Source organism: Danio rerio, chromosome 24 (assembly GCF_049306965.1).
Source record: "Danio rerio strain Tuebingen ecotype United States chromosome 24, GRCz12tu, whole genome shotgun sequence".
In the NCBI taxonomy this organism is placed as follows: domain Eukaryota; kingdom Metazoa; phylum Chordata; class Actinopteri; order Cypriniformes; family Danionidae; genus Danio; species Danio rerio.
The window spans coordinates 8,792,501-8,817,542 of NC_133199.1; the positions used below are offsets into that span (position 1 = coordinate 8,792,501).

Sequence of the window (25,042 nt, forward strand, 5' to 3'; positions counted from 1 at the left end):
CATCATGAATGTGCAGCCTACAAATCTGCAGCAACTGTGTGATGCTTTCATGTCAATATGGACCAAAATCTCTGAGGAATATTTCAAGTACCTTCTTGAATCTAGCTCTGAAGGCAAAAGAGGGTCCAACCCGATACCAGTAAGGTGTACCTAATAAAGTGACCAGCTTTTAATGTAGTATAAATAGTTTAAACTGTTTTTTTACACTTGACAATATGGCACAATAAATGTTAAACTATGATTATGAAATGCTATTCAAGCATCGTTCTTTGTTACAGTATTTACCCTTAATAGTAAATACATGAATTGAATTATTGTTTATGGTTGAAAATGAACTTACCTAAGTCTGTTTGCCAAATTTAAGCAATCACAAATAACAAGAGATAGCATTTAACAAAACAAACATTACATCCACACAACCCCAAATGTCTTTCTGTACATCTACAACAACCTAGACAGAGTTAACGTGTCAGGGACGCTTCCCTGTCAAGCTGCATTATGCTACCATGGCAAATAAATCCTGACTTGCATCGCCTCTCTAATGAACGTATCAATGATATATGAACAGATATATTTTTAGCCGCCTGCACTGAGTGGCTTTTCAAGAGAAAACGTCTAATGCAATTTGAAATCTGTTATTGCCACAAAACTGATTTTTATTGCTATAGCTCCGTCTCTTGAGGTTTGTTTTAAAGAAAGTGTTGCATGTGTGCGCCTGCTTTAAATGTGGCACAGAAAAGAACCGAATGTATTACATCCATCTCATGCTGTTACATTTAGACTTTTTACTATTACGATAGTTCTCAGTACGGGTGAGTAATATGAGCAAACCTCTAATTGCATTTGTAATGCAACCTGCATTGTTTGTGCTGTGGATAGGAGTGAGTTCACATTTATTGTTTGGTTGTATTATAGTTGGCAGCATGGTGGCTCAGTGGTTAGCACTGTTACCTCACAGCAAGAAGTTCCCTGGTTTGAGTCCCAGCTGGACGAGTTGGCATTTCTGTGTGGAGTTTGCATGTTCTTCCCGTGTGCTCTGGTTTCCCCCACAGTCCAAACGCATACACTACAGGTAAACTGGATGAACTAAATTGATCGTAGTGTATGATTGTGGGTGTGAATGTTTCTCAGTACTGGGTTGCAGCTGGAAGTGCATCCGCTTTGTAAAACATATTCTGGAATATTAACCGGTTCATTCCGCTGTGGTGATCCCTGATAAATAAGGCACCAAGCCAAAAATGAACTAATTACAGTTCCAGTGATCAAAATCCAACTCTACACACTCTTTTCTACACAAACATGCAGCACATTACATTAAACTATGATCTAGAGCAGGGGTGACCAACCCTGTTCCTGCTGATCGACCTTCCTGCAGATTTCAGTTGCTACCTATATTAAACACACCTGCCTGTAATTATCAAGTGCTGTTCAGGTCCTAATTAATTGATTCAGGTGTGTTTGATCAGGGTTTGAGCTGAACTCTCTAGGAAAGTCGATCTCCAGGAACAGGTTTGAGCACGCCTAATCTAGAGTATGAGGCAATGAACAGCGGCCCTTAGACCCATGTACTGTATCTGTGCCTTTAGTTACAGATTCAGATCTAGAGGCACTTAAAGCCTTCTTTATTTGCAGAATATGTCACTTTTTTCTAACTTGGAGTTTGGAGTATCCTTTCAATCATAGTTGATGTGTGAACAACCTAATATTTTACCTCATGTTTTCTTGTGTTGACATGTCTGCTTAGTTTTAGTATTGTTTTAATGTACAAATGTAATATATAAATCCAATCTATCAAGGCTGGTATAAAAGATCCCTGCAGAATGATACAGATCTCTGCAGAATGATTAAAAAATTTTATGTTCAATAACAACATGAATATTAAGACTATGCATAATGAATATGAATAATATTTCCATTGAGTGTTATTTAGTTTGAAAACGATTATAAAACCTCTTATCTAATAAAGGCTCCAGTCATTCGTGTGACGGAAGGGAAACTGGACAACAGAGTTGAGGATCCGCAAACAAGTTTAAACAAAGAATGGTCAGGCAGGCAATGGTCAAACGGGTACAAACAGTATCCTAGGGGTAATCCAGAAGCATAGTCAGAAAAGCAGGCGAACAGTCAGGACAGGTGGTGAAAACAACGGAAACAATAAAACAAGGCAAAGGGTCAAAACACAGCTAAACAAGGCAAGGGAAGACAAGAAAACACTTCATGGTGTTACAATAACAAAACTCCTGACAACCTGTGTGTGTGTGTGCGTGCATGTGAGAAAGAGAGAGAGAGAGAGAGAGAGAGAGAGAGAGAGAGAGAGAGAGAGAGAGGTGAACAAAGTCCAGGTAATCAGTCCGTGATGAGTTACCAGCTGTCTTGTGTAATTAGAGGGAATCAGGAACTGGTGTGTGTGAGGTGAATAATGGTACTTGTAGTACAGTTCAGTGACAAAAGTGTAGTTCTCCAGCGATCTGAAAGTATTAGATCGCTGATGATCATGAGAATTAGAAATTGTGCAAAATAAAATTACTGTACTGTGTAGATTTCACATGGGACCCCTGACTGGTTCTGTGCCCCCCATTTAAAAATGGTTTCGGCCACTTACAGTGTTAATGAACAGATTATTCAGCAAAAACTACTGGACAAGTGAATGAATGAATGAATACATACATGCATGCATGCATGCATACATACATACATGCATGCATGCATACATACATACATACATACATACATACATACATACATACATACATACATACATACATACATACATACATACATACATACATACATACATACATAAATGTTTTTATTTTATATAAGCCTGACTCAATACACTTTCCAGCATGATAACTTGGAGCCATGCTATTTTGCTCAGTGTCATTCTGTTTTCTAATTAAAGCATTAATACATAAAAAAGTCATGTCTGAGCCTCTTTGTTTTACCCCGGCTTAAGTTAATGCCAGTGGATTTGTGCAAGCATTTTTACCAGAACATATAAACAGTTGAAAATAGAGGTGGATGGTGATTGACAGCATAATGTAAGATTTGGTATAGTCAGAGTGTTTACATTAACAACCCTTTGCACAAAAGGTTGAATTTTACACAACTGATCCCAAGTGGATAACATTCACTAACAGACAGCAATGAGAAGCACAGCTTTGATGTCATGTCGATCTGAAGCAATGCGCATGAGAAGAGAGACAGCGCGGCTTTATTCTGAGAGTTAAGAGTTATCACAGAGAAGAGATCTGGAGACGTGTAGAACATTCTACTTCACATCTCTATGCAAACTTCAAAATCCCACATCTACATAATACATGCAACCAATTGGAACCAAGCCATATTATATGCACAATCATACATTATAACTGTTTATGATGATGTTATGTTGTGACAATCAGCCACGAGCTATTTTTCCATGCACATATGTTTATGCGCATTTTGGAAAATCGCATAAAAAGATGCTTTATGGAAATACCAAAATGCACATTTTTAATTAAAAGAATTAGATGTTGCTTTACAATTAATGTTAGCTACTGCATTCACGAATATGAACAAACAATACATGTATTGCTGGATTTTATCATGTTAGTTAATGAAAATACAGTTGTTCTATTGTTAATGTAATGTGAAGCGGACGCTGACAACACTGAAAAAATAATTCAAGGATGATTCCTTGGATTTACTAAACGTTTTTAAGTTAAGGGGTGGCAAACTACATATTTGGGCTGATTTTAAACAAACAAATTAAGTTGTACATTACTAAATTTAATGTGTTTGTTTAAATTCAACACAAATAAATTGTTTGCAACAACTTTGCAGACAGCATTTTTTTCAGTAAAGGGAGTGCGGATCTAAACGCAGGGTTATTGAGAATGGTTAGGCGAGCAACGGTCGCAATCAGGAGCAGACAGATTTATGCTAGCAAATCCAGAGTCGTAGTCCAAAACACAGGCGGTAGGTCAGTACAGGCAGACAGCGGACAACATAAACAAACAAACAAGTCGAGGGTCAAAAATATGGCAAAGCAAGGCAAGGCAAGGCAAGGAAAACGTCATAATGTCACAAATCTGTAAAACAAGACTCAGCAATGTGTGTGTGTTTGAGAGATGTATAAATAGTCTGTGTAATTAGCCCTAAATGAATCAGCTATGTCTTTTTGCAACCATGGGGTGGTCTAGGCCAGGTGTGTGAGAGAAGTGCATGACTGGAACTTGTAGTCCATACACCAGTGGATTTGCAGTCCTTCAGCAATCTGCCAGGATTAGATCGCTGGTGATTTTGACAGTTAACAAGCAAACATTAAGATGTTATTGCATTAGTAAATGCTGAACTATGATTAATGCAGTACAATCATTGTCATTATTACATCATGTTTGCAAAAAGATGAACTCATGAAGCCTTATTATAAAGTGTGACCAAAATGTATGTGAAAAACTGAGAAACATCAACTTTTTATCTGCTAATTTACCAAATAAATTCCATTATGCAAAACGAAAAACTCATGTGACTTTTTTAACAGATCATGTGGTGATAAAATAGGTGTATCGGGACAGCATAAAGGTGCGGTACGTGATTGTCTTCAGAAATATTTCTCTTCACGTTCCAATAGCAATGGTTAAAGTAAATTATCTAAATGTATTTAAATTTTTTAAGACAAAAAAATGTTAAGTATAACAGAGTTATACTCTGATAAGTAGTCCAAACTGTCTGTTAACAAATGTAGATTTGTACACCTGCATAGCTCTGTTCAAGCAGACTGATCCATCATTTGCACGTGCATATACCCAAAAGAGTGTGAAGGATTCGGATTTATACCTTCCAATCCATCTCAGCATGGATCAACGATTATCCTTTTCTCATCATCCTGTTGCTCATTATTTTTTATTAAATATAATTATTTGATTATTTGAAAGAGCATTTAACTTTGAAATTGATTTGAACCGATGAATAAGTAACACACTGCTTCATGTAAGAATGGTCATTGTCCTTGCTCCTCTCTTTGCCTGTCTATTTTAACTTTGTTTTCAGGAAACACACAAAAACCAGGTCATAGGTCATGGAGACCTCTCTCTCTCTCTCCCTATGTCCCTCTGAACGGAATTACTGATGCTGAGGAGGGGGAAAAGACCTGTTTCTATTAGTCATAATATTGTCTACAGTAATTAAGCCGTTTTGATTGTTAATTATTTTTAGAGTAAGTCCTTTTTATGTTAGATAGACATTGTGTGTGGTGAGGATATTGTAGCCGAATGTTGATGGAACTAGTCTGATAAAACAGCTGAACGTACAAGAAACAACCTTTAGTTTCCACAACAGATTGTCTCTTGCTTCTATTGCATCCATGGTTTAGCTTTTTACAGGTCGTACGTAGATCAGCTCGTGATCAGCTCGCTAGGTTTGGCCTGACCCCTAGGAACCATGTCGCCAGCCCTATCTGGAGTTAGATACAATTTTTCCTTGACGCACACATTCAGGCCATCCATATCTGGAGCTAGATACAATACTTAATTGAAGCACGGATTTAGAATTGTCTATTTTTGCTGTAACCAATGAGAACTGTTTACCTGGATCCCACCTTTTCTGGACTTGTGTAAAGAGTATAATTGCTGCATTGTTGTACTGTAAGTCAGAGCGGCCTAGGAACTCATTGCGAGTGTTTAAGCTGGTGAAATTGCAAACGATCTTCAGTAAACTTCATTTATTAATTTGAATCTCCGGCTCTTCTTCATCTGACAGACTGGTCATTCTTTGGGTCAAACTGTATACCATCCCTACAAGTGAATGCGGTAGAAACAAATGCTGAATCAAAACCTTTTAAAATCCTAAATCAATGTTGGAGTTACTTTTGCATGCTGGAGGAAGGATGGCACCATGGCTGAAGTATTTCTTTTAGACAAGTTATCTTATGTTTTAAAACTTTTTTAGTCGCACAAAGCTTATGTTGATTATGTTGTTTTACGAATGGGTTATATGCACTGAAGTGTTGTTCAGCAACTGAAATCTTCCAAAAGATTGATGTGACTTTTCAATTTCAAAAGAGAGTGTTTACAGCAGGGGTGTCAAACTCAATTCCTGGAGGCCCGAAGTCCTGCACAGTTTAGTTCCAATCCTGCTCCAACACACTTACCTGTAGGTTTCAAACAAGCCTGAAGGACTCAATTAGTTTGATCAGGTGTGTTTAATTAGGGTTGGAACTAAACTGTGCAGAGCTGCGGCCCTTTTGGAACTGAGTTTGACACCTGTGATTTACAGCATCGATAATGTAGATTTTTTTTATTTAGTTTAAACATACATACAGTAACATACATAAACAGCGCTATTCCATCTATTCTGCTTTACTGAGGTGAAGTTGGTTTTATATTCACATTTGAATATTCAGTCTGAAATATCTTGTAAGTATGTTTTAGTCCTGCACCCCACCGGCCGAGCACCGTAGTTGCTTTAGGACAAAGCACAGAAGAGAGTGAGAGCAGTGATCCTTGCATGCATTTAACATTGCACATTCTGACATGTTTAGCTTGCTACACAACTGAAAATGTGCTAGATATAATACTCAGTGGATGGAAAAGATTTTTGATTCATTGGATGGAAATGGTGCTTTATTTGCACATACTTTATTGACTGATGTTTTGAAATAAAATAAAAACAATGGACCTTTTTTTTTACATTTCCAGGTTTCTCAGTAGCAGAAGTCACCATAGTTGCATTGTTGCTAAACTTAAAGCGTAGCGAATTGGAAAATAGAATAAATATATATTTTAAGACTCCTATTAGATGAAAAAATAACAAAAAAATAAATGAAAAACTCCACAATGGTGTTATCAAGACTTTCAGAAAAAGTAAAAATAAAAATAGTGTGAGACTGATAACGGCAGCAAGAAGAGAGAACATTCATTCATTTTCTTGTCGGCTTAGTCCCTTTATTAATCTGGGGTCGCCACAGCGGAATGAACCGCCAACTTATCCAGCAAGTTTTTACGCAGCGGATGCCCTTCCAGCCGTAACCCATCTCTGGAAAACATCCACACATACACACACTCATCCACTATGGACAATTTAGCCTACCCAATTCACCTATACCGCATGTCTTTGGACTGTGGGTGAAACCAGAGTACCCGGAGGAAACCCACGCAAACGCAGGGAGAACATGCAAACTCCACACAGAAACGGCAACTGAGCCGAGGATCGAACCAGCGACCCAGCGACCTTGCTACCGAACGTGCTACCCACTGCGCCGCCGAAGAGAGAACAACTTCTCAACAAATTTACAGTCCTGCTTATAGATGCTGAATTTAAAACGTCTCGCCCAAGAGGTAATTCAGTTTTGTTAGTTGATGCAAAGATGACATAATACATACATAAGTACATATAAATCTACGCACGTTGAAGGATTTAAGATGCTGATGATCGTTAAACACGTCATAACAGTCTATTGAAAAGGGTCCATAATGCAGGTTGTAATAGCTCTATCACATCTGTCCAGGTCACAGTAAGATGATGCTTTCGTGTCAAAAACAGGATGTAATGTAACCAAATTTAAATCTTCGAATGCCCCAAGCACATAATAAATGGCTTAATAATCAATAATCATTGTGCTGTTTAAACCAACAGTCCCCAGATGCCATTTAACCCAACGGTCTCTCCTCCCACAAAGCCACAGAGATATTTTAGCGCAGTTTGGATATCATTCTCTTTGGCCCCTTGTATCCTGTTTTCCACAAATATTTTACAATACAACACAGATTTATATCTTGCCTTGTTTTTCCATAATTATCTTCACATCTCGAGATTTTACAACAAAGCCCATTTCCCTGTTTCTGGCAGGGTGAGATGCACATAAATGTGTTTCATTGAGAAAAAGGCAGCAAGAGGAGATTCGGGGTGTAGTAAAAGAGAATTACTGCCGCAGAATTAGAATACGGCTCATAATTAGAATAGGAATTTTGCCACTGCCAAATTATCAGAATTATTTGCAGCTGAGAGCAGAGGGGAGATGGGCGCTGGGGTACTTTAACCTAATCGAATACAGGGGGGAAAAAATGTGTTCCACTTAATTAGCGGATCTTGTTTGACTAATAGCTAACCGCTCCTTTTTTTTTTTCTTTCGAGGCACTGAAGCGCCTACATATGAAAGAAGTGCTTGAGTCTCTATAAAAACAGAAGCATGGAGTATATGAACGTTTCACAGATTGATTAACCCCTCCAGTCTTCTGGATCTTGCATCCAAATGCTCTTCCACACCCCATGTACATGAGGAAGCTGAATCCAGGCCAGCGCAACATGTGTATGTTTATAGGCCGGTTGCATTTATCGGTAGGGAATCTCACTTGGTAGTGCCCAGACCCACCGAGTCTAATAAACACAGTGGAAACTTGAAGTCTGTGAATGCACCTGAATCCACTGAGAGTGCTTTTCAGCAGGTTATTCAGCAAAAGCTTGGCGTAAAGTTTCTTACTTTCATGGCACAAGTTCAATGCTTCATAGCACAGCTCTGGTGGATTTCAGCAGGAAATGAATCATCAGTTAATGCGAACTCGATCTCTGCACCAGTGATATTTGGAAGAAAAAAAAAATATTAAAGCATGGCCAGAACTAGCAAACTTTCTGCCAGTTCTTTTAAAATGAAATTAGACTATTTTTGCATGCAACTAGGCCATAAACCACACAAATAAAAAATATAAAATAACGTAACCAATAAATTATGCGCAGCTTACAAATTATCCTAACAAAACGCACGTAAACGTTTACTTCATTATATTTTCAAATTCATCTGAATTATATTCAAAATTTGAGATTTTTAGTTTGTGTTTACATAGCTTGGTTTACATGACAATCTTTACATACTAGTACAAAATGTACAATATTGAAATGCTGTTAAGGTTTATACAGTATGTATAGATGTGATTTTACAAGACAGAACAGGAAAGACGTAATTAAACCTTTTAGAAAAACTGCTATTCAATGAATAAATCTGTACAGACTGCTGTCTTTGCAAATCCTTTTCCATAATAAACTCACCACAGCCAACAAAAAAACTTGAATCCCAGCAACATGATACAGTATTTTCATATCCTGAGCTGGAAAATGTACTTGGATGCTAAAAGACGCACTAAAAATGCCATTGATATTTATTTTTTTGCTGAAAAACAAAAATTTAGAGGAGAAAATTTGGATGAGAAAAATAAGATTATTCATTTTCCTTCGGCTTAGTCTCTTTTTTCATAAGGGGTCGCCACAGTGGAATGTACTACCAATTTATCCAGCATGTGTTTTACACCGGGGATGCCCTTCTAGCTGCAACCCAGTACAGGGCAATATTCATACACACTCATTCACATTCATACACTTTGGCCGATTTAGTTCATACAATTTACCTATACTGCATGCCTTTGGACTGTGAGGGAAACTGGAGCACCTGAAGAAAACCCACATGAACATGGGGAGAACATGCAAACTCCACACAAAAATGCTAAGTGACCCAGCCTGGTCTCGAACCAGCGACCTTCTTGCTGTGATGACCACTGAGCCACTGTGTCGCCTTTAATAGCTTTATTCTTTTAATTAGAATGGAAAATGTACATCTACTAGTATATGTTTAAAATGAATATAGAATTGTATCATCTAACGAGTAACTGAAATAACTTTGATATTTAATTAATATAGTAGCACATGTGGTGAGAGAAAAATGGTAAAAGTGGAACTTTTAAACAAACTGGATGCATTTATGTTTATTTTAATGCTGTTTTCTGCTGAATATTAATATTAGAGGTATTCAAATACCAACACATTTATTTCCATTTCCAATTTATGATTAATGAGGTAAATAAACTATTTGTTCATGGGGGCTGGTGTAATAATAGATTTACTTGCTTAGAACCTCATATGGTAGATCATTGCAAATGTGGACTGCTTGAGTTGAGGAAAAACCATGAGAAAAGGGAATTTATTTATTTATTTATTTATTTATTTATTTATTTATTTATTTAACTTATTAGTATTATTATTATTATTATTATTATTATTATTATTATTATTATTATTATTATTATTATTATTATTTATTTATTTATTTTTGTTTTGATTTTATATTTAAAAATAAAGTACAGTAAAATAAAATTCATATGATTTACAGCTGTGGTTGCCAGTATTTTATCTTTAAAAATATGGTACAAACCATGAAATAATTTTCTTATTTTTATTTATTTATTAATATATAGGACACTACCATACAACCGGCACAATAATGCGCAAGATGTGTATGGCACAATTTGCTGCCATTTCAGACCAGCGCAACCCTAATTTTCACATTTTGCACCACGTTGTTTAAATAGCTAATCCATTTGCATCACTTAGTGGGTGTGCCGGTCAAGAAAGGACGTGTGTTAAGGTGCATCATTGGCACCTTGGTTTTGGAAAGAACTGAAATAGACCACACCATTGGCTAAATAAAAGCTGGTCTAAAGTCCAGTGCTGAGCGTGTTAGTTTTGCACCTATGTAGGTTCAAACATTTACACATTGCTTAATATCCACAGGATGTACAGCAATACACAGATATCTTTACATATGAAAAAAATTACTAAAATGTTACAAAACTTATTATTTTTTACATAAATATTAAAACCACTACCTCCACGCCTCATCTCGGGAGGCTTTTTCAGTTTCAGACAATTTGCATTTGTATAATGCTATTAATATTAGAAGTATTATTTATTATTTGCATATTTATATTTGTTTTAATAAAAAACAAGTTTAGATTTATCCACCTGTCGGGTTTTGGAGACGTATGCATCACCTCATTATAGGATAATAGGACGTGTGTTTGGATAACTAGTTTTTTGACCACACTTCATTATTATTGATCATTTATTTGTTTGCTGGAAATTAGCACTGAATTTAACTGTAGCATTTTTATGGTATTTTTACCATTGAAATCTCAGATTATTATTATTTTTTATTTATTTATTTATTTTTTTACAAAATGGTAAACAGTCTTTTTTATGTTTCTGTATCTAAAGAAAAATGTAAATATATCACAGCTGGATACATCTAATAATCTAAATGCATATCATATGTAAATATCTCAAAATATCCCCAAAATGTATGAACGAACAAACAAAAAAAATAACCCTTTAACTCATAAATAAACCATAATAAAAAGAAAAAAAATATTTTTTTATTTAAAAAAAAGAATAAAAATATATCTATTTAGAAATGTGTCATATTCACACTAGACTGTTATTATTTTGATCCAAATGTGAACACTGAGGGCCCTGTCATACACCTGGTGCAAAGTGGTGCAAGGTGCGAAGCAATTGTTTGCTAGTTTTAGCTTGGCGCAAGAGTCGTTTTGATGTTTTGCACCATGCTGTTTAAACAGCAAATGCATTTGCAAATGCACACTCACATGTGCGCCCATAGGCGTTCTGGTTTAAAAAAGGAGGCGTGTTGAGGTGCATTGCTGGCGGGTTGCTATTTTGAGGAACTATAATAATCCTGCGGCTCGCTTACACACTGCTTAATACACACAAGATGTACAGCAATACGCAAATATCTTTACATATGAAAAAAAAAGAAATTAAAGAATTAAAATACTAAAAAATATATTATTTTCTAACATAAATATAAAAACCACCGCCTCCATGCCTTCTTAATCTCTGGGAGCTTTTACAGTTTATTCATAACAATTTGCTTTTGTATAATTTTATTATTATTATTAAGTACTATTCATTATATGCATATTTATATTTGTTTTATTAAAAACAAGCTTAGATTTGTCCACCTGTCAGGTTTTAGACCATATGGGGCATAGCATATGTATTTGGATATAAGTTTTTTGACCACACTTCATTATTATTGTTCAATTATTCATTTGCTGGAAATTAGAACTGAATTTAGAAATAGTTTTGAAACAAATATCTGCGCTAAACAAACAAAATTAATTATTTATAGGCCAATGGATGTCTGTGCGTACAACAAAATTTCCTATCCACGAAAGATAAAAGTGAAAGTAAAGAATGAGGAGGCTCATCTCTTATTATTACGCTGTAGACCACAGGAGTCAAACTCAGTTCCAAAAGGGCCGCAGCTCTGCACAGTTTAGTTCCAACCCTAATTAAACAAACCTGATCAAACTAATTGAGTCCTTCAGGCTTGTTTGAAACCTACAGGTAAGTGTGTTGGAGCAGAGTTGGAACTAAACTGTGCAGAGCTTCGGCCCTCCAAGAATTGAGTTTGACACCTCTGCTGTAGATGCTCAGTTTAACTGTTTTCTTACTAGTGAAATGCTCAGTTTTTCCACTTACAAAGTCTGTCATGTAAATAGCAAATGCGCTATGGCTTAACGCAATTGACTGTTAAAGGGAATAAGAGATGAGACTCTGATTGGTTTATTCTCAAAACAAACCTATAACTCATTAAGAGAAAAAGCTCAACACTGTTAGACCATGCGCCACGGCACAGGGTGGATATTTTTGTCCTTAAAATAGCAAAAGTGGATTCTGAAACGCCCATAATGCGTTTGGGTATTGTAATGTGTGAATGGATCGTCAAAATAGTGCCCTGAATTCCACAAAACAGGAAATTTACTACCACAACCCTGAACAGGGGAAACTAAAGAACTTCTCAACATAAAACTGGCCTGGAACAAAACTGACGGGTCTGTCACACTTTGCATCACAGACAATACAAACTATGATTAAAATAAATAACAAAACTGCTTCATAGGGCCAGACATATTCATTTATTTACACAGGCAAAAAATACTACTTTAAAACTGTATGCTTATTTATACAGCCATTAAATACGCGTAAACTAAAATGTCTCTCTTTTTCAAGGTTCAGCAATGCAAACATGCCTCGCATTGATTTACATCGGTTTATTTTTGCATTCAATTTTATGGAAAACAATTATATATTAATCTGAGTTTTCCAGTTATTTATTAGTTCAGCAATCTCCCGGGACATTTAGAACATGTTGTTGGAAGTAACAGCTCAACTTTCTGTCCATGGCCTTCTATTCAGCTGGACACCTCGTTCTCTGAAGTGCACTTGAAACTAGGGCTATGGGAAAATACACAAACACACCATGATTCGGCCGCCCACTATACCACGACCGGTCAGCCGTTCTCAGGCCAACATCTCGTCAGATTTGACAGTTTTGATTTTTGTGAAGTCAGAGGGCATCTATACAAACCTGGTCACGGAAGTCTAGCGTGCGTTTGTTGGGTTTTGATGGTTCCCAGGAGCCTCTCAGCACAGGAAAGGGCCCATCAGCCCCTGAGGTGACTTCACACACCTCCAGACAAAACTACCCACAGTATTACATCAGAATGTATTGACCTGTGACTTGAAGACAGAGGAACGTGGGATGTGAAACTGCGGGCATGCTCTGCTTATACATGGTTAACTTGGCGTTCACGACCAACAGCCCTAGGATAATTACTGAGATCTACAATTATCATATTTAACTAACGAAAGCTTTGGGTTGATGTTTGTAAAACAATATTCTACTAGCTTAAATTCGGCATTGAGTTAAAGTCAAATGTTCTTCAAACCCATTGTTAAATACCATTTGCAATCCAATTTAGTTACATAATACGGACCACATGCAAACAACTAGCGAATAGAAAACCATGACTATTTGAAAGGGTAGTGTTTTAAAATGAACATTTATATCAGGTAATTTCATATAGGATTTTAACTCAATGTACATTTTAATGTAGTTTTAATCAACACAAGCTCATTCTGAAAATGTAGCCCTATATGCATTTCTGGAGAGCGCAAATTATGTAGCCAGAGGAATGTATGGCTGCATTTCGTCAGTTTGTCCAGTGGTTCATCGCATACATCGAAGGATTTGATATGCAAGGTTTGAGTTCGACGAAGAACAATTCAAGAAAGTAGGCAAGACAAAAACAAAAGCCAAAAAGTTAAATTAATAAGTAAATAACAGGGAAAGAATGTGGTAAAATCTGGAGAAAAAAAAAAAAAAAAAAAAACAGGATGTCTGGCTTTTCTTTTTTTTTGAAAACACTGTCGGTTGGGTTTATGGAATTGGGTCTGTGGGTTTTAAAACACTATCAGTTATGTTTAGGGAAGGAGGAGGATGGGTCAGTTGATTGGTCAGTCAGTCAGTTGACAGTGGCCTCTGGGGGATTTACGTGAGAACAGCCGGTGCAAATGGCACTCGCGAGAGAAATTTGAGATCTCAAAAAGCATTCAGAGCAGCCAACAAAAACTGCAAAAAAAACGTAGCTCCTGGATTTTATTTTGTGCTCTCCAGAAATGTATATAGGGGTATGTAATCAGTCAATTTTAATACCTAGGAATAGTTTACTTAAAACTAAATTCTGCCATCGTTTGCTCACTACTTCAACTATCACAAACCTATACAAAACAAAACATGTTTGCTGTTTGTTTGCTACTTATTTAAAATGAGTTGAAATGACACAACTCTTGTTTTTTTTTTGAGAAGGGGGGGGGGGGGGTTAATTAATAATTTTTTGTTCAATCCACTCTTTAAAGTAACTTAATTCTTTCATGTTGCGACAAAACAAATTGATTGTGTGGAACCCAGGACTTTGTTACAGTGCGTTTGACTTTCTTCACTGTAAAAATGCTTAGTTCCACACAATCATTTTGAGTTGGGACAACATAATTGGTAACTTATTAGTTTTATAAATTCTTCAGCAACTGTTACTGTTTTAGTTTGGGGAGGTCATTTTTGAGAAAATGCCTCTGACGGTGAGAAAGTAGGACACCGATATAGTCTCAGAAAACATTTATTTTGCCTTATTTTGCATGCTGATATAGACTCATATAAACTCATGAGACACTTGGCTTTAAAGGTATATTTTTTCTAGGTTATTACATTAATGTTTCCTGTGTTTGTATATGAAAAAAATGAACAGTACAATTATTCTATCTCATTACTTCATAATGTATAACTTTTCATATTGTTTAGCATGAAACTATAGCAAAGCCAATGTAAACGAATTTATGTTTATAGCTATATAAACATAAATCATATTTTGGAATTATTGCACAAATATTAAGTCATCACAGCATTAGTTAGTTAGTTGTTTCTGGTTTTTGTTAGTCCTAATTGATGTTGTTTACAAGTAGAATAAATCCCTTCATATACAATTTGCAGCGGTGCTCATTCATTTTTGGTGGGTGCTTCTAAGTTTTTTTCTGGTGCTCTTAAATTTTTTCTGGTGCTTTTCTGGTCCAAATATTTAAAGTTGGAAGCACCGGTGCTACCAAGTAAAAAAAAAAAAAAGTTAATTTCAAGCCATGTAGCATTTATTTTTAGCGTTTAGATATTTTTGAAAAATGTTGAAAACCTTTCAAATGAACTAAACTGCAACCGCACAAAAACATGAGCTCACAATTACAATTTCAATAGGCATGACTGTATATTTTAGTTTACTGTGTCAGTATGCTTCCATCATTTCAAAAGCAATATATGTAAAAATGATTTGCAAAAAGCCAATGACAAAGAAGCTCAAAGACAAAGTAAAGATGCAAAAAAAAAGTGGAACAAATGGAGACGGAATCAATTTGTGAAATGATGGAGAGGACTTTTGTACAAGGAGATGGGAACAAATTTGGTAAGCATTGCTCATTCTCCGGAGGAAACACAGACCCCTCATCTTCCTCTTTTTAGGACAGGAAAAGTCACAGATATAATTGATATGAGATTTGGGGGGTATATTTCAGTGTAATTAGAGTCTTGATAATTGGGCTAATTAGATATAATTGTTGTGTGAGACTGAGTTTGATTAAAGCAGGTTTCCCCAAAACGAGAACAAAGGGAAAAAATATTTAGTTGACAGGATGACATTAGTGCAACATAAATACACAGTAATTAACAAACACATGAATGCATGGAAACCATTCCAGCAACGTTAAATACACACTTGCAGAAACATTCACTGTCCTTCTCACTAAGATATGAATCTTTAACAAAAATGCTCTGCAAAGAAACTGCAAAACGACATCTCAAGGCAACATTCAGAGGTAACATCCAAGAAAAAAAAACTGAACCCAACTTCTGTCACAGCATAAGTAAGCCATTAACAAAAGCTGCCTCACTGTAGGCAGTTCCAGTCTGAAGCAGTCTCCCTACCAACATGACACCAAACGTGTGGCTCATTTTAAACTTAAAATGACTGTTTCTATTTTATTATGTTTATATTAAACGTAATTTAGTATTATGATGGCAAATTTTCAGCAGCCATTATTTCAGATCATTCAGAAATCATAGACCCTTTTCACATTTCCAGGTTTCTCAGTAGTGAAAGGCGTCATGGTTGAGTAAACTTAGAAAGAAAGTACAACAAATAATTTTGTTATAATCCTATTTGCTGAAATCATCAAAGAAAAGCTCCATGATGGTGTTATTAAGACTTTCAGTAAAAGGAAAAACAAATAGTGTAAGACTGATGACGGCAGCTAGAGGAGAGAATAACATCAAATTTACTTGCAGCCTCATAGACACTGCATTAAAAACATATTGCATAAGCAGCAATTTATTACTTTGTAATTTGACGCAAATATGATATAATACATACATAAATGCATATAAATGTTCATACGATTTTATAAAAATCGAAATATTAAAAACTTTCAAGGATTTAAGATTATAATGACCATTAAATGCATCATAACAGTGTTGTAAAAAAGGTTCAATTCTAATGTGCTAATAATAATATAATAAAACATTTCTTATTGTTAAGAAAAAACGAAGTAAAAATGTGTCTAAAAAAAATAATAATAATATTAATTCATTTATTCATTTTTTGTTTTTTTGGCTTAGTCCCTTTATTAATCAGGGGTCGCCACAGCAGAACAAACCGCCAACTTTTCCTGTAAACGGCCTTATCATACACTTGGCACAATAAGGCACAAGATGTGGTTGGCATGATTTGTTGCTATTTTGAGACCAACACACGCTGAATTTTCCCGCTTTGCGCCACATTGTTTAAATAGCAAATCCATTTGCATCACTTTGTAAACTCATGGGTGTGCTGCTCTATAAAGGAGGTGCATTGTTGGCGCGTTGCTATTTTGAGGAACTGAATTAGACTGTGCCATTGAACGACTGAAAGCTGCTCTAAAGTCCAGCGCAGAGTGCATTAGTTGTGCACTTTTAATGCATACACATTGCTTAATACACACAGGATGTACAGCAATACACAAATATCTTTACAAATGAAAAAAAAAAAAGATCATTAAAATAGAGCCCATTGAAGGTGTTTTTACTGTTAACCGGGTTACAGAATATTACAGCACTTTTATAGCATTTTACCATTGAAATCACAGACTTTTTTTTTTACAAAATGATGAACAATTTATTTTTCTTTTATGTTTCTTTATCTAAAGAAAAATTTTAAGATATTACAGCTAATAATCTAAATGCATATCTTATGTAAATATCCAAAATATCCCCAAAGTGAATGAACAAATTAGCCCTTTAACTCATACATAAACCATAATAAAACTTATAAGATATATAAAAACAAAAATTAAAAAATATCTGCACCTAGATCATTAAAATAGATCCTCAAAAGTTAAACACGCTCAGAAATAAAGGTACAAAGTCTGTCACAGAGGTGGTATCTTTTAAAAGGTACATTTTTTGTACCATACAGGTAGACATTATGCATTTAGGGTACACATTTGTTGCTTTAAGGTACTATGGAGTACACATTTGTACTTTTTAGGTATTAATATGAACCTTTAAATACCTTTTAGCAACAAAAAATGTACCATAAGAAAAGGTACCGCTGGAGAGACAGATTTTGTGTCTTTATTTCTGAGAGTGTTTTCACTATTGATAAAAAAAGACAAGAACTGTTAACTGAATACCAATGATTACTGAGCACCAAATCAACACATTAAATTATTACAATTATTACATTAAATTACATTCAATTATTTCTGCAAGATCATATGATTGTAAAGGTTGGAGTACTAGACAAAAAAAAAGCTCTGTCAACACAGATGTTTGAAGATAATACAGCAATTCTGCATTATACGAGTATAAAAATACAAATCACACAAAATTTACTTATAATAAATTACTAAAATAAATTGTACTTTATTTAACAGCAAGTGTACACACAATATTCACGACTAGAACTTATATTTTACTACTGAAAGATTATTTAATTTTTTAAATAATTTAATTATTTAATTTAATAAAGAAAGAAAAGAAATAAAAGAAAGAAAGAAAGAAAGAAAGAAAGAAAGAAAGAAAGAAAGAAAGAAAGAAAGAAAGAAAGAAAGAAAGAAAGAAAGAAAGAAAGAAAGAAAGAAAGAAAGAAAGAAAGAAAGAAAGAAAGAAAGAAAGAAAGAAAGAAAGAAAGAAAGAACTGATCACATGAGGAGAACTGTTTTCCGACATCGAGCTCTTATTTTATTCTAAAGCCCCCAATGAGCTCACTTACCAATACTTGCACTTTGCTGCATTTTGTTAGTTCTTTGAACTTGTTATGTGTGCTTTAAGGTTATTGAACCGGCAGAGGTGTTTGATATGTAAATCTGGGAGAGGATCAAATGAGGAGGATATAATAAAACTCAAAGAGAAAGAACAAGAGCTCAACCCATTCAGATAAACAGCTCTCTGAGCATTACCCAGCATCCCCAGTTCACTGATTACAACAAGCCTTGAGACATGCATTATTGTCTGTCTGAGCTGTTTTAGAGCTGAGGCAGTAATGGCTTACACTGTCTAAGTGTAAGTGTGTGCATCAAAATAAAGCTAGATGAACTAATAAAGTAAGTTATATTATATTTCAATGCACTGAATGAGGGATTTAATCTGGAATATTATTTCATTGTGCAGTTGAAGTAAAAATTAATAGCCCTCCTGTGGTTTTATAATAATAAATATAATATATTTTTTTAAATTATATTTTTATATTATATTATTTTCTTCCAGAGAAAGTCTAATTTGTTTTATTTTAGCTAGAATAAAAGTAGTTTTTAATTTTTTAAAGACCATTTTATGGTGAATATTATCTATATGGTCAGATCAATAATGTTTGAAATGATAAAAATTTTTCGTCACTGTATTTACGTTTTTATTTCAAGATAATGTACATTTCTGGTAGAATGTCTCTTAAAACAAGAAAAAAAATATTGATTTTGTTTACTAGCTTCTAATCTCAACTATCATCATGTAGAGTTTACTTACTATACTTATTATAGCTGTTTCTTTGATGTTTGTTTAGTTGGCACACACATTGTACTTTCAGAGGTCATACAATAGGGCAAAGCATCAACTCCATACGGATTTTCCATGCAAACAAATGGGACAGCAGTTATCAATAAACTCTTGGCTGTGAACTGTCAACACCTCTCACTGAGCCCCACTCATTTCACAGCCAAAAAAAGAAAGAAGAAAAATCAAACGCAACATCAAAATCTCTGCTGATTCTCTAGATGGCAGTAATATGCTTCACTCATTCACACATCACATTAAAACCGTGCATGAAGACAATGTGATGTGACGGGGGGGCCGAGGTTATCACAGATCTGCCATGCTTACATTTACAAGATTCGTTTTTAATTTTACATAATGAAACTCTTGAAAGTGATTTATTGAGGATCAAACATTTATCGGATTCTAGAATTCCAAGTAAAATGAAATTGTGTGAAATTCTGGGCAGCAAAAATGCTCAAAACAGAGAAAAAATAAATTATCTACAAAAAAGTGAACAAGTTGAAGAAAGATGAGTGCCTACTACAGTGTAAGAAATTAAATTTTGGTGTAGTCAAATCTAATAAATATACTCTAACAATTTTAAAAATTGTAATATAATATAATATAATATAATATAATATAATATAATATAATATAATATAATATAATATAATATAATATAATATAATATAATATAATAATCTATTTCCCTATACTGGGGTGCAGCTGGAAGGGCATCCGCTGCATAAAAAAAACATATGCTGGAATAATTGGCAGTTCATTCTGCTGTGGTGACCTCTGAAACAGAGACCAAGCCAAAGGAAAACTATTGAATGAATAATAAAATAAATAAAATAAAATAAAATAAAATTAAATTAAATAAAATTAAATAATATAAAAGTGTTAAAGATAACTAATATATATATATATATATATATATATATATATATATATATATATATATATATATATATATATATATATATATATTCATATTTACACATTTACCTCATGTAATAAATTAAATGAGTGTGAAAGTGTTAAATATTAATTTTACTTTTGTTTTAAATTAATAAATCAAATCTAATTAAATTTGCTTGTAATATTTAAATATTTTCTAATCGTTAGTAATATCAAGTACATTTTAATAAAGAATAAGGCATAATGTAGGTGTAGTTCCCGCCATGCTTTGCAAGAGATTGAATTAAAAGGAAAATATTTTGAAAATAAAAATAATTGTAGGTGTTTAAATTCGAGAGAAGGGCTAGTTTGTGTTTAATCTTTGTTAGTTTGAAGATTATGAAGAGTTTTGAGTACGTTTTATAGTTTTGAGGTTACCACCTTGCAGAACAGCATGCTTTACTATGCTTCACTCAGAGAGTTGGCTGTGCTAACACTATTTTCGAGATCAGCAAGCATTTTTAAAGTAAATAAGCTCTTGGGTTCAGTTTGCATTTAAAAGTAAAAATAAAACATTCAGAAGTCAGTGGAAATGTGTGTCTTAATTAAACTAAATTACACCAAATGTACTAATTCATACTAATACGTTTTATTTAAATTGACAAAGGCGGTGTTTCTTCTGTTCCTTCTAACCTCAAAATGAAAGATAATCAATTAACTTTTACTTAATTAATTCAGGGGGTTAACCATTAGGCAAATTTTATACGATATTGACAAGGTAATTGAACCTGATATAAGACAGTAAAAATTATTAGAAATTTATTTGTGGAAATAGTTTTGATAATTTTTTTTAATGTAATTCTTAAGAGTTCTTTTTCAGGGTATGTACTACTACTACTACTAACATTTAATTAATTAATTTATTATTATAATATATATCATTTTTTTACATTTAGAAATATTTAAAAATGGCTGAATGTAGTTTCAGCTGTAATTACTACACTTTCTACAAATACTATTGACATGTTTCTTCAATGCGGAAGTGTACTCGTTTTTGCAAATGTTTTAGAACTTCAGTAGCTTATTGAAGTTAACTTCAGTAACTTCAATAATAAACAGCAAAAAAAAGGTCAAACTACTTGCTCTACAAACAAGTGTGCTCATGACAATACAGACAAAGCAGAATACTACAATATAGCTTGTGATACGTATTATTTCTATCGAATTTTATTGTGTGAAATGTGATTTTAGAACATAGCAATTAAAGCCACCTAATATAAAGTTGGACCAGAGTTTTCTTTTAAGTCAGAAGACTAAAAGAATTGTATAAAATGTAATTTGCATTTCAAAACAATACGAATAAACAAAGAAACAGTCAATTGAATCATATTGTAGACTGCTTACATGAAAGACGTCAGGGCTAAACTGCTTGGCATTATGTTTTGAAGTCCTTTATCGTGCTTTGGGTTAGTAGTTGTGCTCCAGCTCCTCTCTTCTCTGATGTGCGGCCTGAGTTTCATTTGATTTCCTCTCATACTTACAGCAGCAAAGCTTCTGATCTTGTTTAATACTAGTCCAGCGGCAACAAATTACCAATTTTCAAAAATGAGCAGAGGTAGGCAGCTTTAAATCCTATAAAACGAGTCGCTCGTTCTTTCTTCTCCGAGAAATGTACAGTGCTGGTAATAATTCGGGCAAAATCAAAATAAAAACACACCTCAATTTTTCCCTCTGTGGATTTAGGCGAGTGGCTTTCATCGCAGGCACGTGCAGGGAAATTTAGGTAAGTGTTTTGTGAAATGCAATTTGACGAGGCCGTTTATAAGATTTGTTCGCCGCTGCTGTTTGTGTTGGTGTGTTTTCACTCCTGTTTTCTCATTAATATCAAATGCTGTGAGCCACAATAAAATGGAGAAAACGCTCATTCGTAGGCCTTCCTGTGCACTTTGCATCACCAGAGAAAAAGCAATTATCCACAGCGCAAGGTTTTATGTGTTGCCGATGTTAGTCTTACCTTGATCCTTTCAATAAAAAACACACATCGTGTCTGACAATAAAGCGCCATTCATATTGTGGACAGTGACATTCATATTGAGCCTGAAATAAATCATGCAGGTTGATGTGTGTTAATACATGCACGGAGGAAATGCTGCGGTATTGCACCGTTTCAACTCAACAATAACCATATTTCCGAAAATATTGGAAAATTAGGTGGCGTGATTTATACTTTATCCTAGTATAAACTGATACGTTTAAAATGTTAGGGTGTGTGTGTCATACAGTATGTTCAGAATTGTACTATACAGTATGTCTGTTCACATAAGATTCTCCAACAACATTACACCTCACAGGATATATATCATAGAGTTAAATTCAATACCTTTTAAGACCTTTTTTCATTCATTTATTCATTCATTCATTCATTTTCTACTGCTTTTCCGGAGTCGGGTTGTGGGGGCATCAGTCTTAGGAGAAAACCCCAGACTTCCCTCTCCCCAGACACTTCCTCAAGCTCCTCCGGGGGGATCCTGAGGCGTTGCCAGGCCAGCCGAGAGATATAGTCCCTCCAGTGTGTTCTGAGTCTACCTCAAGGCCTACTCCCGGTGGGACATGCCTGGAACACCTCCACAGGAGGCATCCGAAACAGATGCCCGAGCCACCCCAGCTAACTTCTCTCTATGTGGAGGAGCAATGGCTCTACTGCGAACTCCTCTTGGGTGACAGAGCTCCTCACCCTAACCATAAAGGTGCGCCCTTTTACCCTGAGAAGGAAACTCATTTCAGCCGCTTGTACCCAAGATCTTGTCCTTGCGGTCATGACTCATATCTCATGACCGTAGGTGAGAGCAGGAGCGTAGATTGACCAATACATTGAGATCTTTGTCTTTTGGCTCATCTCCTTTTTTACCACAACGGACCGATAAATTGACCACATTACTGCTGTTGCTGCATCAATCTGCCTGTCAATCTCACGTTCCATCCTTCCCTCTCTTGTGAACAAAACCCCAAGATACTTGAACTCCACCACCTGGGGTAAGGACTTTGCCACCTCTAACCTGGAGATGGCAAACCACCTTTTTTCCAGTGGATCACTATGACCTCGGACTTGGAGGTGCTGAGTTTCATCCCATCCCATTCTCGACCTTTTTTCAGACTCTTTCTATCCGTTTAAGGACTTTATCACTTTACCCCCTTACCTTTTACCATTTTCCCCCCTTAAAAAATAAAAAAAAAAATAATTCAACTTTTTGATTTTGCGTTGGATTTAGCGATCGCAGAATCGCTAAAACCTAGGGGGTCAGATTAACTAACATTAACAAAGATGAATAAATACAGTAATGAATGTATTACAAATTGTTTGTTCATGATACTGAATACAATAAATAACTTTGACTAATGGACCCTTATGTTAAAGTGTTACCAAATCTGTTTTGTACAATTATGCTGCATAAAGCATACCTGCACTAAACTAAAACAGTAGTCATACTGAAGAAAATGCTAATTGACCCTCTTCCAGCAGGGGGCACCTAATAGAACAGGAGGAATAAAGGTGTTGCCCTGGTGACTGCTGTAAACAAAGCCCAATAACGTGCTGGATAAGTTGGCGGTTCATACCGCTGTGGTGACCCCGGATTAATAAAGGGACTAAGCCAAAAAGAAAATGAATGAATGAATGAATGAATGTCTTTTACCGAAATAAACATAATGTAACATCTAATCCACGTGCACACTGTGCTAGTATTCCATACATAGCCATAGACAGTAACCTGGCCTTGAAAAATGACACTTACCGCACAGAGAAGGTGAACTGGTCCAGATGATCTTTAGGGAGAGGTTTGAGCGGCTCACTGTTTTTCTCGATTCTCTTCTTCTGCTTGCCGCTCTGAACGGAGAGACACATGTGCACGTCATTTGTAATCAGAGCAGGAAACAGTTACAGTGATTTATCTTGGGAATACAATGACAGCGGTACACTTCACCCTGACATCATCTCTCACGAACATACAAAACATCAGCACTGAAAACAAATGACAATACAACAAGACATCTAATCAAAGTTCTGGCAAAGACGGGGGTGGGGTGAAATTCAATGAAAATAAAGTTACAGAAAATAAATAAAATAAAACACAAAACACTCAATTATATGCAGTTTAAAACAGCAAGCATAAAAACCTAGAATAAATGAGTCAGACTACTCAAACTAACTTTATAAAAATGTATAATTAATTGTGATGAAACGTATCATGAATGTACTTTCTAAACATACAGTAGTGTGAAAAAGTCTTTGCCCCTAACAGATTTAATATTTTTTGTCACACTTTAATATTTCATATCATTAAACAAATATAAACATTAGTCAACAATAACACATGTTAAACACATCATGCAGTTTTGAAATGAATGTTTTAATTATGAAGGGAAAACAAAACCCAAAAAGTGTTTACCCCTACAGATTATTACCGTTGTTTGGGCTATACCCCTGCAGCAAAAACTGCAATAAAATGTTTTCGATAATTTGCATTAAGTCTGTAACAGCACTGTGGGTGAAATGTGACCTACTCATCTTTGCAAAATTGTTGTAATTCAGTCACATTGTAGTGTTTTCTAAATGAACCAACTGTTTAAGATCGTGCCACAGCATCTTAATTGGATTTACATCAGGGCTTTGACTAAGCCACTCCAAAGTCTTAATTTTTGGTGTGCTTTAGATAATTGTCTTGCTGCTGAATCCAAGTTCGCTTCAGCTTGAGGTCTCTAAAAGATGGTCAGACATTCTCCATCTGGATATTTTGGTAAACAGCAGAATTTATGTGCCATTTATCAGCAAACAGCAAACTTTCCAGGTCCTGAAGCAGCAGAACAGACCATCACACTACCACCACCACCATAAGTACTGTTGGTGTGATGCTATTTTTTGAAATGCAG

At 35.0% G+C, this 25,042-nt stretch overlaps 1 protein-coding gene across 18 annotated transcripts in view; it reads right to left on the minus strand.

Moving 5' to 3' along the window:
• ofcc1 (orofacial cleft 1 candidate 1) overlaps positions 1–25,042 on the minus strand; it is a 202,461-nt gene that overhangs the window by 82,671 nt on the left and 94,748 nt on the right. For 16 of the 18 annotated variants that reach the window (XR_012399703.1, XR_012399704.1, XR_012399698.1 and 13 more), the window contains one exon: positions 23,908–23,999. Coding sequence is in view for 10 of the 18 variants with exons in the window: in XM_073941441.1 (XP_073797542.1) it covers positions 23,908–23,999 (92 nt within the window). In the remaining 8 variants the exon portion in view is untranslated. Of the gene's footprint in view, positions 1–21,317; positions 22,214–23,907; positions 24,000–25,042 lie in introns of those variants that run through there. The other 2 variants (XM_073941442.1, XM_073941440.1) reach the window with 1 other exon arrangement.